This window comes from Neofelis nebulosa, chromosome 4 (assembly GCF_028018385.1).
Source record: "Neofelis nebulosa isolate mNeoNeb1 chromosome 4, mNeoNeb1.pri, whole genome shotgun sequence".
NCBI lineage: Eukaryota > Metazoa > Chordata > Mammalia > Carnivora > Felidae > Neofelis > Neofelis nebulosa.
In genome coordinates this window covers 125009651-125021918 of record NC_080785.1, presented here as the reverse complement: position 1 = coordinate 125021918, position 12268 = coordinate 125009651, and the positions used below count along the sequence as shown (strand labels likewise).

The following is a 12268-nucleotide window of genomic DNA, read 5'->3' as shown; positions in this document are numbered from 1 at the left end:
ACTTCACAGTGGCTTCCCGATGCATGCCTTTTCAGCATTTCTTCAGAGAATATTTATTCTAGCGTTACTTGAATATATCTGATTTGCCCTCTAGGATTGCCCGTTTTTTGAGAAGACTGGTACAATGAATTACAACTTGCTAATTTTAATTTTCAGAGGGGAGAAGAAAAGGCTATGAAGTAAAAATACAAAATGAAGAATCATGTTTCTTTCTGTCAAAACTGTAATGATCATAAGTCTATCAAATTACAGAATTCTCACACTAGATGAAAAACAGATAATTGTATGATATATCACTGACTAGCTGATAGCCCTGATCACAAATAACAGACCCATGCAATTTGCATGATGTTTGATATTTTCATTATCTCAGGCATTTCCTGAGCCTCAGGGGTCAGTGGATGGGAGGGTATTTCTTATACCAAGTAATGAACTTATTTCATATGCTGATTGTATTTCAGTCTTAGTCAGTGGATCTGTGAGCTTTTATATTAAGGCGTGGTAGGTGGCTTAACTCCTTGATTAGAGACGTAGTCTTAAAGGTACCATCCACAGCATCCCTGGCCATTGAGCACCCATAGGTCTGTTTGTAACATGACCCTGTGTCATGTGGACAAATACAAGAAAGTTCGCTTTAGGCCATCAAGTCTTGTTGACTCAGTGTCGTCCTGAGGAAGGGGATTGATGCTCAACAAATGCTAATTATGTACCTAAAATGTATCAAACACTGTTTTGGGCACTGTGCTGCAAACTGATAAAGACTGAAAAGATTGCTGCCCCAGTGAATCTTCATCTTGGGGCAGGGAGTGGTGGGTAGGGGAGATAATAAACCAAATAGCATAGACGCAAATAGTCTTTACTGATGGTGGTGACAATTGCTATGTGAGACATAATAAAGAAGTGAAGTGATGGAGAGTAACCAGAGCCAGGTGATGGTCTCCTTGAGATAAAGCCTCAGAGAAGGCTACTCTGGGGAAGTGACATTTGAAATGAGTCCTGAATATGTGCGTGATGAGCCAAAAGATGAGTCGAGTGTGTTCCAAAGGGAACAGCAAATATGAAGGTCTTAAAACAGGGTTACCTTTGAAGTGTTTGAAGAACCGAAAGCAAAACATGTTTATTATGTTTAAGGAAGGTGAAAAATACAGGAAATGACACTGGCGACATAGGCAGGGACCTATGTAGAGGTCCTTGGTAGAGTACAGTGAAGATTCCATATTTTATTCTAAAATGTACTAAGCGAAATCCTTTTCTGAAACCTTTGTTTCTGTTTCTGTTGTATAAACATGAAACCAACGATAGGGAATGCAGCTGCCTAACCATTAACACTCCTGAGTCAGGATGATATGCGAAAAGAGATGAGCTCCTGTAGAGAAAAATGCTGGTAATAATAGCTTGTATTTTAGAACACCTGTCTCCAAAGGAGAACAACATTATTTATGATGCCATATCACACTAATCGCAGTAACCTTGTGATTTAGATAGGTACAGGTTTTTATGGAATACATGAAGAAACTCAAGCATTTTAAATCGAGTTGTTCTTTGACTTCTTAAGTAGCACAAAAGTCTAGATAAAATAGTATATGCCCCCCCCCAAAAAAAATGAAGAGAAAAAAACTAATATGAGAAATAAAAAGAGCTACCAGGAGAGTCATACACTTAGAGCACAAAGGACAGCAAAGCAACCTTTATTTTCTTGAAAAGTCAAGAAAATAATAGAAGAGGGGTGAAAAAATGTGCACTTTAAATAGTCACCTACACAATCAACAAGTATGGTTTCATCTTTTAAATTGAATTCTATGTAGAAAAGAGGCTAAAAACATACATTTTTGGATTAGGTAAACCTGGATTTTAATTCATTCACTTCCTTATAGTAGGCCTTTGATCTTGATTGTTAACTTTTTCTTTGTATAAAATAGGATTAGTGATAATACTTCCTAAAGTTGTTGGAAGGATTAAATGAAAGAATACATGGAAAGTGAGAAATTGAGTTCTTTATGGAAGCCAGTTAAAACTAGCATTCCTTTTTTTTTTTTAATTTGCTAAATAGTATTTACAAAATGATTAATTTCCCAAACAATCCACAGAAGCCTGCTTAACACATAACAACACATTTTAAGCTCTTTCCTAGGTTTTGTGGCTGGAAACAGAAAATGACGCAGTAATGTGGTATAAGAGAAAGAGGAGCCTAACCTCCCCTTTTGCAAAATGCAAGATTGCTGACCCCAGGCAAATTTGTCTTTGGCAATCTCTACACACCTTTTCTCATCCTATTTTTCAGGTCATTAATCCCTTCTTGAGCTTTCTAAGCCCTATTCTACCTTCCCCATTACTTCATAGATAACATTTTCTTTTGTTTCTTTTTTGGCTAATCAAAACTCCCATTCAAAGAATCCCTACTGCTCTTATTTACTTAAGAGGAAGCAATCTGATTGAATTAATTTGCCACTGTAAATGACTACTGGCAAGGCAATGCACTTGCAGCCATTTATGTTTTTAAAATGTAATTTTTGCAATTCCAAAATAATCCCTAAATTATAGAGTTTTCATCTGACATGAGTAAAAAGGGTAGAAAAAAAATTCAGACATTTGGAGGGAGAACATTGTGCAGTCACAGTCACCATCTGGGAGAGCTCCCACTGGCTCTTCCTTTGTACTTGGAAATAAGTGCTCTAAGAATTTTCATAGGGTTGTCCATAGTAGCAGCATTAGGGACAATGAAAGAACAAGGTCGTAAGTCAGTTCTATGAATGAGTCATTTGTAAATTGAGTGTACGTTAGCTTAGAAATATTAATAAAGCCCTTTGTTATCTATACAAAGATATCCAGGAAAGAGATTTGCTTTACTTTGCAATGTCAGACTACCGCCTAGCATCAGGTTCTGGTCCCTTACTTTAGGGACCAACAAATTGGGATATTTAATATCAGATGTTTAGCATAGACAAAGGTTTTTGTTTCGTTTTGTTTTACTTAGTTGTTAGAAAGATAAGATAGCTGACATGAATACTTGGAACAGAAAAGGAACTCAAAAAATATTTGCTGAAGACTGAATAAGCAAATGGAAAAGTTAATGACATAAGGAAAAGTAAGATACTGACAAACATACCTATCAATATTTTATAATCATATATATATATATATATATATACACACACATATATATGTATATATATGTGTGTATATATATATACATATATATGTGTGTGTGTATATATATATATATATATACACATACATATTTCAGTTTCCATTTATACCCATCTGTTTACAACTAGTATGCAGTGTGAACTTATCAATTTTAAGTTCAATGAGTAAATTTATGTAATCAGTAAATAATAAAATGTTTCATAATTTATTTCTGTTTTGAAACATGTTTGCATACTTTGTAGAAGATAAACCTACATCCTACTTTAGTGTTTTATGAAAATGCTACCACATTTACATTAAAAAGTGGTACAAGCTCTCTGAGACCATATCATCATAGGTTTTTAAGGAAAATTTTCTGAATCCTTTATATGTGAGTATATCTTAATTTTAAGTCATATAAAGACTATAGTTCACACACTGGAAAGGATAAGGTAGCTGGCTTACTTCAGCTCCTATTCAGACTTGAAAACACAATTAAGATGAACAAAAATAGATGTATTTTAAGTCCTATTAGCATTTTTTGCCATGGTAGGATTGACTTGACCACTCTGGTGTTACTTTTTCTGGTGGAAATTTAGACTCACAAGCTTTTCCCCAGTAAGTCACTTTCTGTATGGTTTCCTTAGATGCCAAGAAATGATAATGATAATGTTAACATTTATGGGCTACTGACTTTGGATCAGACAGTATGTTAAATGCTTTATATGCGTGATCTTAATCTTCAAAGAGCTCTATGAGATAGAGATTTTTGTCCTAATATTAGAAATGATGAAAGTGAGGTTCTAGGAGATTAAATAACTCACCTACATTGTACAGCAAGAAAATAAGAGTACCAGATTTGTACTCAGGTTCTTCTGACTACAAAACCAGCATGTTAAACCATTATGCAAGTCTTCATCTTGTTATGTATTCTTACTGGGAAACCCAGTCACCTATGCCAGTTGTACTAATGGCTTCTCCCTTCTTCCTGAGTGGAAAGAATGTGACAAATGTGGTTTGCAATTCCTAAGGTTTTATAAATTTAGACTTATTTTCAGTATGAGTCTCTAGAATTCAAGAAACCATGCAAATGTACATCCACAAATGCATACACTCAGGAAACAAATGGCAGATTCAAGACCTAATTTTAAATATGCTACATGATAATCAATTTTTAAAATTATGCTCCAAAAATACGCCTTAAAAAAACAAACGGTACAATCATCATTATGAAAATCATATTCATAACAAATGTATTGCTTGACCATTTTTCCAAGTTGGTATTGATTTCCTTATTGATTGCTACTTTCAAAATTGGAGGAAGCAATAACAAAGGATACTGGTGATAGAAATTTCTTGTTCTAAGGCCACCCTGTAAGAATTAATAGAATCCAGGCTTACCCAAATAAGGAAAAACTGAATTGGTGTTTTTTAGCAAGTAGTAAATAATACATGCATTAAAAATGCATGCATTACTTGCACGGTTTACTGTATCATTCTTCCTCTCCCCTTTTCTCCTGCCTCTTTGTGGATTCTTAACAAACCATGATGTGTATTATGATCCCATTAACATCTTCTAGACATTTTAAAACTAAACTTATACTCTTTTCGGGGTGGTCCCACCCTGTGAATGGCTTCAGCTCTTCAGTGTTCAGTGGGTCATGGGTAGTCCCTTAGTGTTGGCCTACATGAGTTACTTTTTCTCACTTACTGTTACTTCTCAAAAAAATATATTGGTCCCTCTGGATGTTTTCTCTAGAGTACCTCCAGATATTTGTTGGAAGGTATCTTTTCCTTTCCTCTAAACATTTAATAACTTTACAGACAGGAAATATATGTAGATTTTCCCCCCTCGCTCTCTGATTTACTCTGTAGTTTGAATTATAAGTATTTTCATATATTAAGACATTTTATTATTTATCGCATATTGCAGCTTTAAGACCTTTGTATGCTTTTACTCCCGCAGGAATTTAAATGGAACTCATTTCCTCTATGCACTCAATACACATTCCAAGTTCCATAGCGTATTTTCTAATCTCATTTAAAAATGAAATGCTGATATTACATTCCATAGCAGAATAAAGGACAATTGTTTCCACAGGAAAATATGATATGAAAACACATCTGCCACAAAATTGTGCATCATTTAGCATATGATTTCTAGAAAAATTTATGTAAAATGCTGATGAATGAAATCAACACCGAAAAGTATAGCCATTTATTTTTTAAATGTCTACGAATCACATGTCAGTAAACCATATACAGAGTTGGAAAAATAAGCTGTTGTGAAAAACCACAATACATGGATATTAATTCCTTGTCATACATATACGTCGTTTATTCAACCATATCTTTAGTAATTGACTACATTGTTCAGCTACCTTTTGTTAACAATTCAGCGAGCATGCTTCTTAATAGAGTTGTTTCTGATTGTTTTCTCCTCATTCAATTTCATCCTTTTTACCTACTGTTTAAAATCCCTACATTTAGTACTCACCCACAAGGAAAAGCAAAGAAATAGGAAGATTTGGAAAGAAATGTACCTACTCATTGCTTTGTGCATTGAAATGTGGATTTTCTTGCATAATCACTAAAGAGCTTACAATTCATTCAAAGATTTTTATTTTTGTCACTAAGCTGTTGAGTAACTAGTTTGAATGTTCTTTTTCACTAGCTTCCACTAAATCAGTGGGGAAGCCATAGACGCTGGTGTTTGAGACCAGTAGCTTTAAAGGGAGACAGATATAAATTTGTATTTTTCTGACCACTTCCTGGGTGGTGAAGATGATACTGAACCTCTCTGAACTTCACTTACATCACCTCCAAGTTGGAAATTTAAACTGTGAGGGAATAAATGAGATCTATATGAAAAGCACTTGGCACATGGTATGACCTCAATACATTTTGAAGGTAGATGCTATTATTGCTATTAGGTCAATGGTCATGGTAACAGAGCATTATCCATAATATACTCTTACTATCTTATAAAGTCTGTTGCCTATGATCATTACCCAGTACCAAGGCTTTGGAAATAAAGTGACTCTAAAATAATAATATGTGCAGGACTATTGCTGACACAGGCCTAGCCATGAGTACACAAGGTTCAAAAAATACCCATTCACACACATAGTTCTTTGATTTGTATAGTTACCACACTGTTAGTAATTAGGATCTGGATGGACAGTTGTATCTGAAAAGACCAGTTTTGGACATGGAATTTTTCCTTAAACATGTGCATAAGTATAGTGTCCTTTGTTTATCAGTAGCTATAGCTCTCTAGAATTCTCTCTAGAATTCACTTACTATTGGGAACACTCTTATAAATAGAATGATTGGATTATGACCTGCCACTGTATAACAACATTCTTTAGTGGACAGAACAAATACATTGAACACCAGATTTGTAGCACAATCTTTGTGTTTGGCCTTGTGCTTTTCGAGTACTCTCTCATTTAATCTTTGCCCATGACTCTTACTTTAAAACAAAGCACATTTATTTGCATTTATTTATGAGAAAATGAAGACTTGCCCAAGGTCAGTTACACAGCTAATACATGGCAGTGTTGATTTCAAAGTCAAATCTGTCCAAATGCAGTCTTTTTACTCACTATGTAAGTAGGGTTTGCCATCTGGAATTTGTATCAACTAACTACTAAGAAATATGTCTAAATATTTTTGCAAATACCAGATTAGTTTGATATATTCTGACTGCCTGAACCTTGTAGAACTGCATGAATTCATAAACTGAAAAGGAAGAAACAGGAATCCAGTTTTTCAAGCTCATTAAGGACAATTAAAGATCATTTAAGCACATTACATGTGCTTCTTATTTTTTTCCCCCATTTCTAAATGCCCCTCCTCTAATCAGAACCATGGTGGACTTTGCCTAAATAAGACTTGACCTCTATTACCTATTAGCCCTTAAATTTTTATGCAACTCTGGTATTGTGATGGGATATTTGTACAAAAACTTAGATGACGTATTCTAAGAACCTGTATGCAGAAGTGACAATTCAGAATGATTCACTGTCACTTTTAGGGATGATGGTTTATAATATTAAACCATTTTCCATAATAAAGTTTTTAAAATCTCTCATTTAATCTTTTTTGAAGGCTTCTCCGACCATTTCCTTGGAAGAAAATAACATGTCTTAGCCTTACCTGATGCTCATTGGATTAAAAGAATTTTATTACAACAGAAATGTTATTCAAGTTAGAGTATTTTTGTGTATTGTACTCAGTATGTCCTCCAGGTGTCCTGGTTCACACCTCAGCTCTGTCAGTCTTTGGCTTCCTATGATTAGGTGTTATCTGTCAGTCCTGCCCACTATACTCTCGGGTCCCTACAGGGTAGGTGCTGTGTTCTCACAGTGTCTATATCAAAGTCTGACAACCAAGTGATGTATAATGAAATTTTTATAAGTACTTAGTTGAAGAAAATAATGTATGCTTTTTAAATTTGCATAATTCCAGAAGTTGGTAATGAAGATATGTATGTGTCTAAATTTTCTTTAATATCCTGACCTCTCCTTAAAGTCAAACCTAGTTATAGAAGCATCCCGTTTGGGTTTTTTTGTTTTTTTGTTTTTTGGTTTTTTTTTTTTCTTTGACTGCAGGAAGTCTGTCCACTTTATCCCCCTAGCTTCATAACTTACTCATGTAACCTTTAACAAACCTCATGGTGCCTCTCTTTTCTAGACTATAAAATGGAGACATTAATGGTAATTAATCCATATAATTGTTGTTAGAATCGCTTCAGATAATCATCATGAACTACTTGCCAAAATGGCCAGCATGTAGGAAATGGTCAATAAATATTACTGATCTCCAGTGTGCACAGCTTGCCGCCCTGCAGAACATACTTGTTTTGGAATAATCTTCGAATCCAATAAGAGGTTGTGAAATCAAATGTTTTAGACAACAAAAAATGAAATGGCACTTAAAATACTTCTTGTTGAGAGGGTTTACATTTGGGAGGACAGGAAAAAATATTTTTTTAAACAGTAATATGTCTGTCACTTTATTAGACATTTTTTACATTAACTCATTTTTATTGGTAACTGCTTGTTTGCTGACGCAAACTGTGATCTTTGGGTTTGTAATGTCTTATCTTTCTAACTATAGCTGACCTCCTTGACAGAAGGGAGCTTTTTTTTTTTTTCAAAACAGAATCTTGGACAGTACTTTATAAATATTTAAAAATATACACGTACTTTGAAACAATTATGTATATGTGCACATGTCTATTTGTATATTGTATATAATGTGTGTGCATATCCAGAGAGAGTCCTATTCTAGTTACATATGTAGAGGGACATGTATAATTGCATATAATAGAATGGTTTGTGAAGTGAATAGGATTGATTATCAGATATTATGAATGTCGTTCCTGATAATATTTAATTACAAAAAGATGTTGGGCAAGTCACTTAACTTCATTAAACCTTGGTTTCTTCATTTAGATATGCACCATCTAATAGGATTTTCTGCATTGATTTGAGTGTTCTATTTCTCTGCTGTCCAATATGGTAACCACTAGCTAGCTACATGTGGCTGTTGAACTCAAAATGTAGCTAGTGTGGCTGAGAAACTGAATTATACATTTTATTTAATTTTATGTGTTTTAAATATAAATAGACACATGTAACAGGTAGCTCCATTACAGTATACAGAATCAAGGATGACAGGACAATATCATGTGAAAAGAAGCTACACTGAATTTCCTTGATATGGGTGATACAATTACTGTTTCTCAGCAGAAGACTGTCTTCTTTTGAAATACTTAAATTCTCTCATATTATCTTCGGCCTTTACAATTTAAACTCTTTTTCCTTATCTTTCTTAACAGATCTTGAAAACTTTAAAACAAGAACAAGAAGCACTGTGTCTGTCCGACAAGGTCAGGGGATGGTACTACTATGTGGCCCACCAGCCCATTCAGGAGGTAAACTATAAGTGCACTGAAATGTGCACACTTTTCACTTCACTTGCTGCTATTTTGTTGTTGTTGTTGTTGCTTTTTCTCCCCTTGGCACTAGCTAAAGGAATAGTGTCATTTGCAGAGATTCTCTGTGTCAAGGAAGAATCATTGTCAATGCCTCCCATAATTAAGATAGGAAAATACCAGATTCTGCAAATGTTCCAACCCAGTGCTATTTAGCTGGCACAAGGGGAAACACACCTGAGTCAATTGAAATAAGAATCCTGTTGCTTAGTAAGGCAATGTAGGTAAAACTACCCATGCTTTCTCCAACTCAATTGGTTTCAAAGATGGCCTTGCTTTATTTTGTCCTGTTTTTTTGGCTAGGGAAAGGATCAGATCCAGAACCCAAGTCCTCTGACCACAGAATCCAAGGTCACTTTGTAAAGACTCATAATGTCTACATCAGTTAGGAATTCATTTGATGTGTTTTTAAGTTTATTTTTTTCAAGTTTTGTTTAATTTCCACCTAGTTAACACATAGTGTAATAGTTTCAGGTGTAGAATTTAATGATTCATCACTTCCTTACAACACCCAGTGTTCATCCCAACAAGTGTCCTCCTTAAGTAAATAAGTACAAAGTAAATAAGTAAAGATAAATAAATAAGTAAGTAAATAAATAAAGAGTAGGGAATTTGTTTGACTGCAAATAACTGAAAACCCAGCTGACACAAACTTCAACAGGCTTTGTGTTGTTCTTACACACATTTCCAAAGGTATGTATTCTCAAGCTAGCACCACTTCCTGAGGATGTCTTCCAGGATGCAAGTCCTTTCTCGCATCCTTCTCTGAGGTCCTTAACAGGTGAATGGCAAGGGTAGCAAGTGTGCAGTCCAGACAGGCAGAAATGGGAATAGGCAAGAACAAAAGTCCCAAGTCTCCCTCTCAGTTTGCATTTGTATTATGAAAGGTTTGCTTTGCCAGAAGACTTTTACCTACATGTCACTGGTCAGCTACAGTGGCAAGAGAGATGGAAAAATCAAGTATTTTGTACAGATAAATTTGATGGCCCTGAAAAAAATTGTAATTTTGTAAATAGGGAAACTATGGAACTTGCAGTGTCTGCTAAAAGGACCAACGATAACTGAAAGGCAAATCTGACTTCCCATAAGGGGCACAGCAGTGTGGAGGCTTAATATATAATGCTGTCTATTAGGATTCCTCTAAAGTTGTGGTAACAAGATTGATAAACTCTGTTCTTGGGAATTCTGGCTCAAAGTTGAATTTGCTATCTGCTATCCTTGTTATTATCTTAATTTTCTCTTTGGCTTAACACATGATGAAAAGACAAAAAAATTAAACTGAGAATTTAAAAACATCCTTCTATTTTTGTCCTGTGTTCTGAAGTTGTAACTTTTCATTTCTCATCTAAAGCCCCAGCTAACCTTTGCAGCAGGAAATAACAATTAACAAGATAGCTGAAAAGACTCGTACTTCTAATACGATGGGTGTTAAAAGCACATGGAGGAGGCCTCCCTGAATCTAAACTGTGGACATGGAATTATTCAGGGTTCTTGGTTTGGAAGACTGGCAGAGAATCCAGGTTAAATTTCAGTAGTTTGTATTCTGAGAAATAGGTTTACTCCTTAGGACTTGAGTTTTCCCTTCAAATTAGCACCAGAATAATAAAATTTGGAGTCCTGACATGAGGTCCAGCCCTAGCTCTGTTTCAAATCATTATTTGATATTGAGCAATTTTGTTTTAATTTTTATATCACACTCTTCTTATCTATAGAAAGATGAGATCAAAGGAAATCTTTCCGATCGCTTTTAGTTCTATCATTACATGGTAATAACTCAATAAGTTTAAACATGTTTATTAACTAGGCTTGCATTATTGAATTCTGTCATTTATACAAAGAAATCAATTAACTGGACCTATATTTAGGTAAAGTGAAATTCACTCAAACTGACTTTTCTCTTCTTGCTATAAAATCTGATCAAGGGGCGCCTGGGTGGCTCAGTCGGTTAAGCGGCCGACTTCGGCTCAGGTCATAATCTCACAGCCCATGAGTTCGAGCCCCGCGTCGGGCTCTGTGCTGACAGCTCAGAGCCTGGAGCCTGTTTCGGATTCTGTGTCTCCCTCTCTCTGACCCTCCCCCGTTCATGCTCTGTCTCTCTCTGTCTCAAAAATAAATAAACATAAAAAAATTTTTTTTAAATAAAATCTGATCAAAATAAGAATGGAAGGTTTTGCTAATTTCTTCTGCAGTCTACGTTCACAGCACTAAACTTTCATAACATGGCAGCAATTCCAAAAATTAATCTTGTAGGCTTATTAAGAAAAACAGTACCCCACTCCTCCCTGGCATAATGGTAACTTTGGGAAAGCCAAAGCACCTGAAGTGTTGCTGTGCTGCTACACAGTGAGACACCTGAATACTTTCCCCTTCCCACAGAGAAATATATTAAAAATTTTCATAGACATCCCCTGAAATGTGCTTGTCTTTGCTGGCAGCAGTCAGCAGCTCTGAAATCCGGTTTTTTGAGCTGTGCTGACATTCCTGACAGTCTTGATGGTGAAAGACAAGGAAATAAATATTCTCATTATGGGCTTTATTAGAAATCGCGTGCTCAGTAACACTGTGGGCAAGGCAGGCAAGGCAAGGAAATTTGCAAGAACGCAAAGAGGATCTTGAAAGTTGTAAGGGAGTATCTCAGACAGCCGTCAGTTTGGGGCAGTGGAGTCACTGATGATCTGATGAAATACCCCCAGTTGTCAAAGCCCTCCAGTGCAAACTGTATAGCAGGGGTTCTCTCGTTGCTTCTCCAGACAGTGTTTCACCTGAAAGCTGGCAAAATCACCATGAGCCACTGGATATACCGAGCATTTTAGACCCAGCATATGGTATCCCAGTTTAATTTGTAACAGATCATGCAGAGGGAAGGAAATGAGTCAGCCTTTTATTGTATCAATGGGATACTGAGTAATGGCATGAAATCCATTGTAAAGGATGCTGCATGTCCTGTTTCAAAAGCTGTGAGGTGTCAGACTTTCTTAGGGTAACATAGAAATGAGCAACAATTAATCTATTTTGAAAAGCATTTCAGACAGCAGGTATTTCCAGGACTCTATCAATCACTACATGTACCACCTTTGTTGTCTTTTGGTTAATAGATACAAATTCAGTTGTGATGTCATTCCATAGATTCTACTATTC

The 12268-nt window shown here is 35.5% G+C and overlaps 1 protein-coding gene across 8 annotated transcripts in view; it reads left to right on the top strand.

The window, feature by feature from the left end:
* CNTN4 (contactin 4) overlaps positions 1 to 12268 on the top strand; it is a 914517-nt gene that overhangs the window by 677592 nt on the left and 224657 nt on the right. For all 8 annotated transcript variants that reach the window (XM_058726189.1, XM_058726188.1, XM_058726182.1 and 5 more), the window contains one exon: positions 8975 to 9070. In XM_058726189.1, the coding sequence (XP_058582172.1) occupies positions 8975 to 9070 (96 nt within the window). The remainder of the gene's footprint in view (positions 1 to 8974; positions 9071 to 12268) is intronic.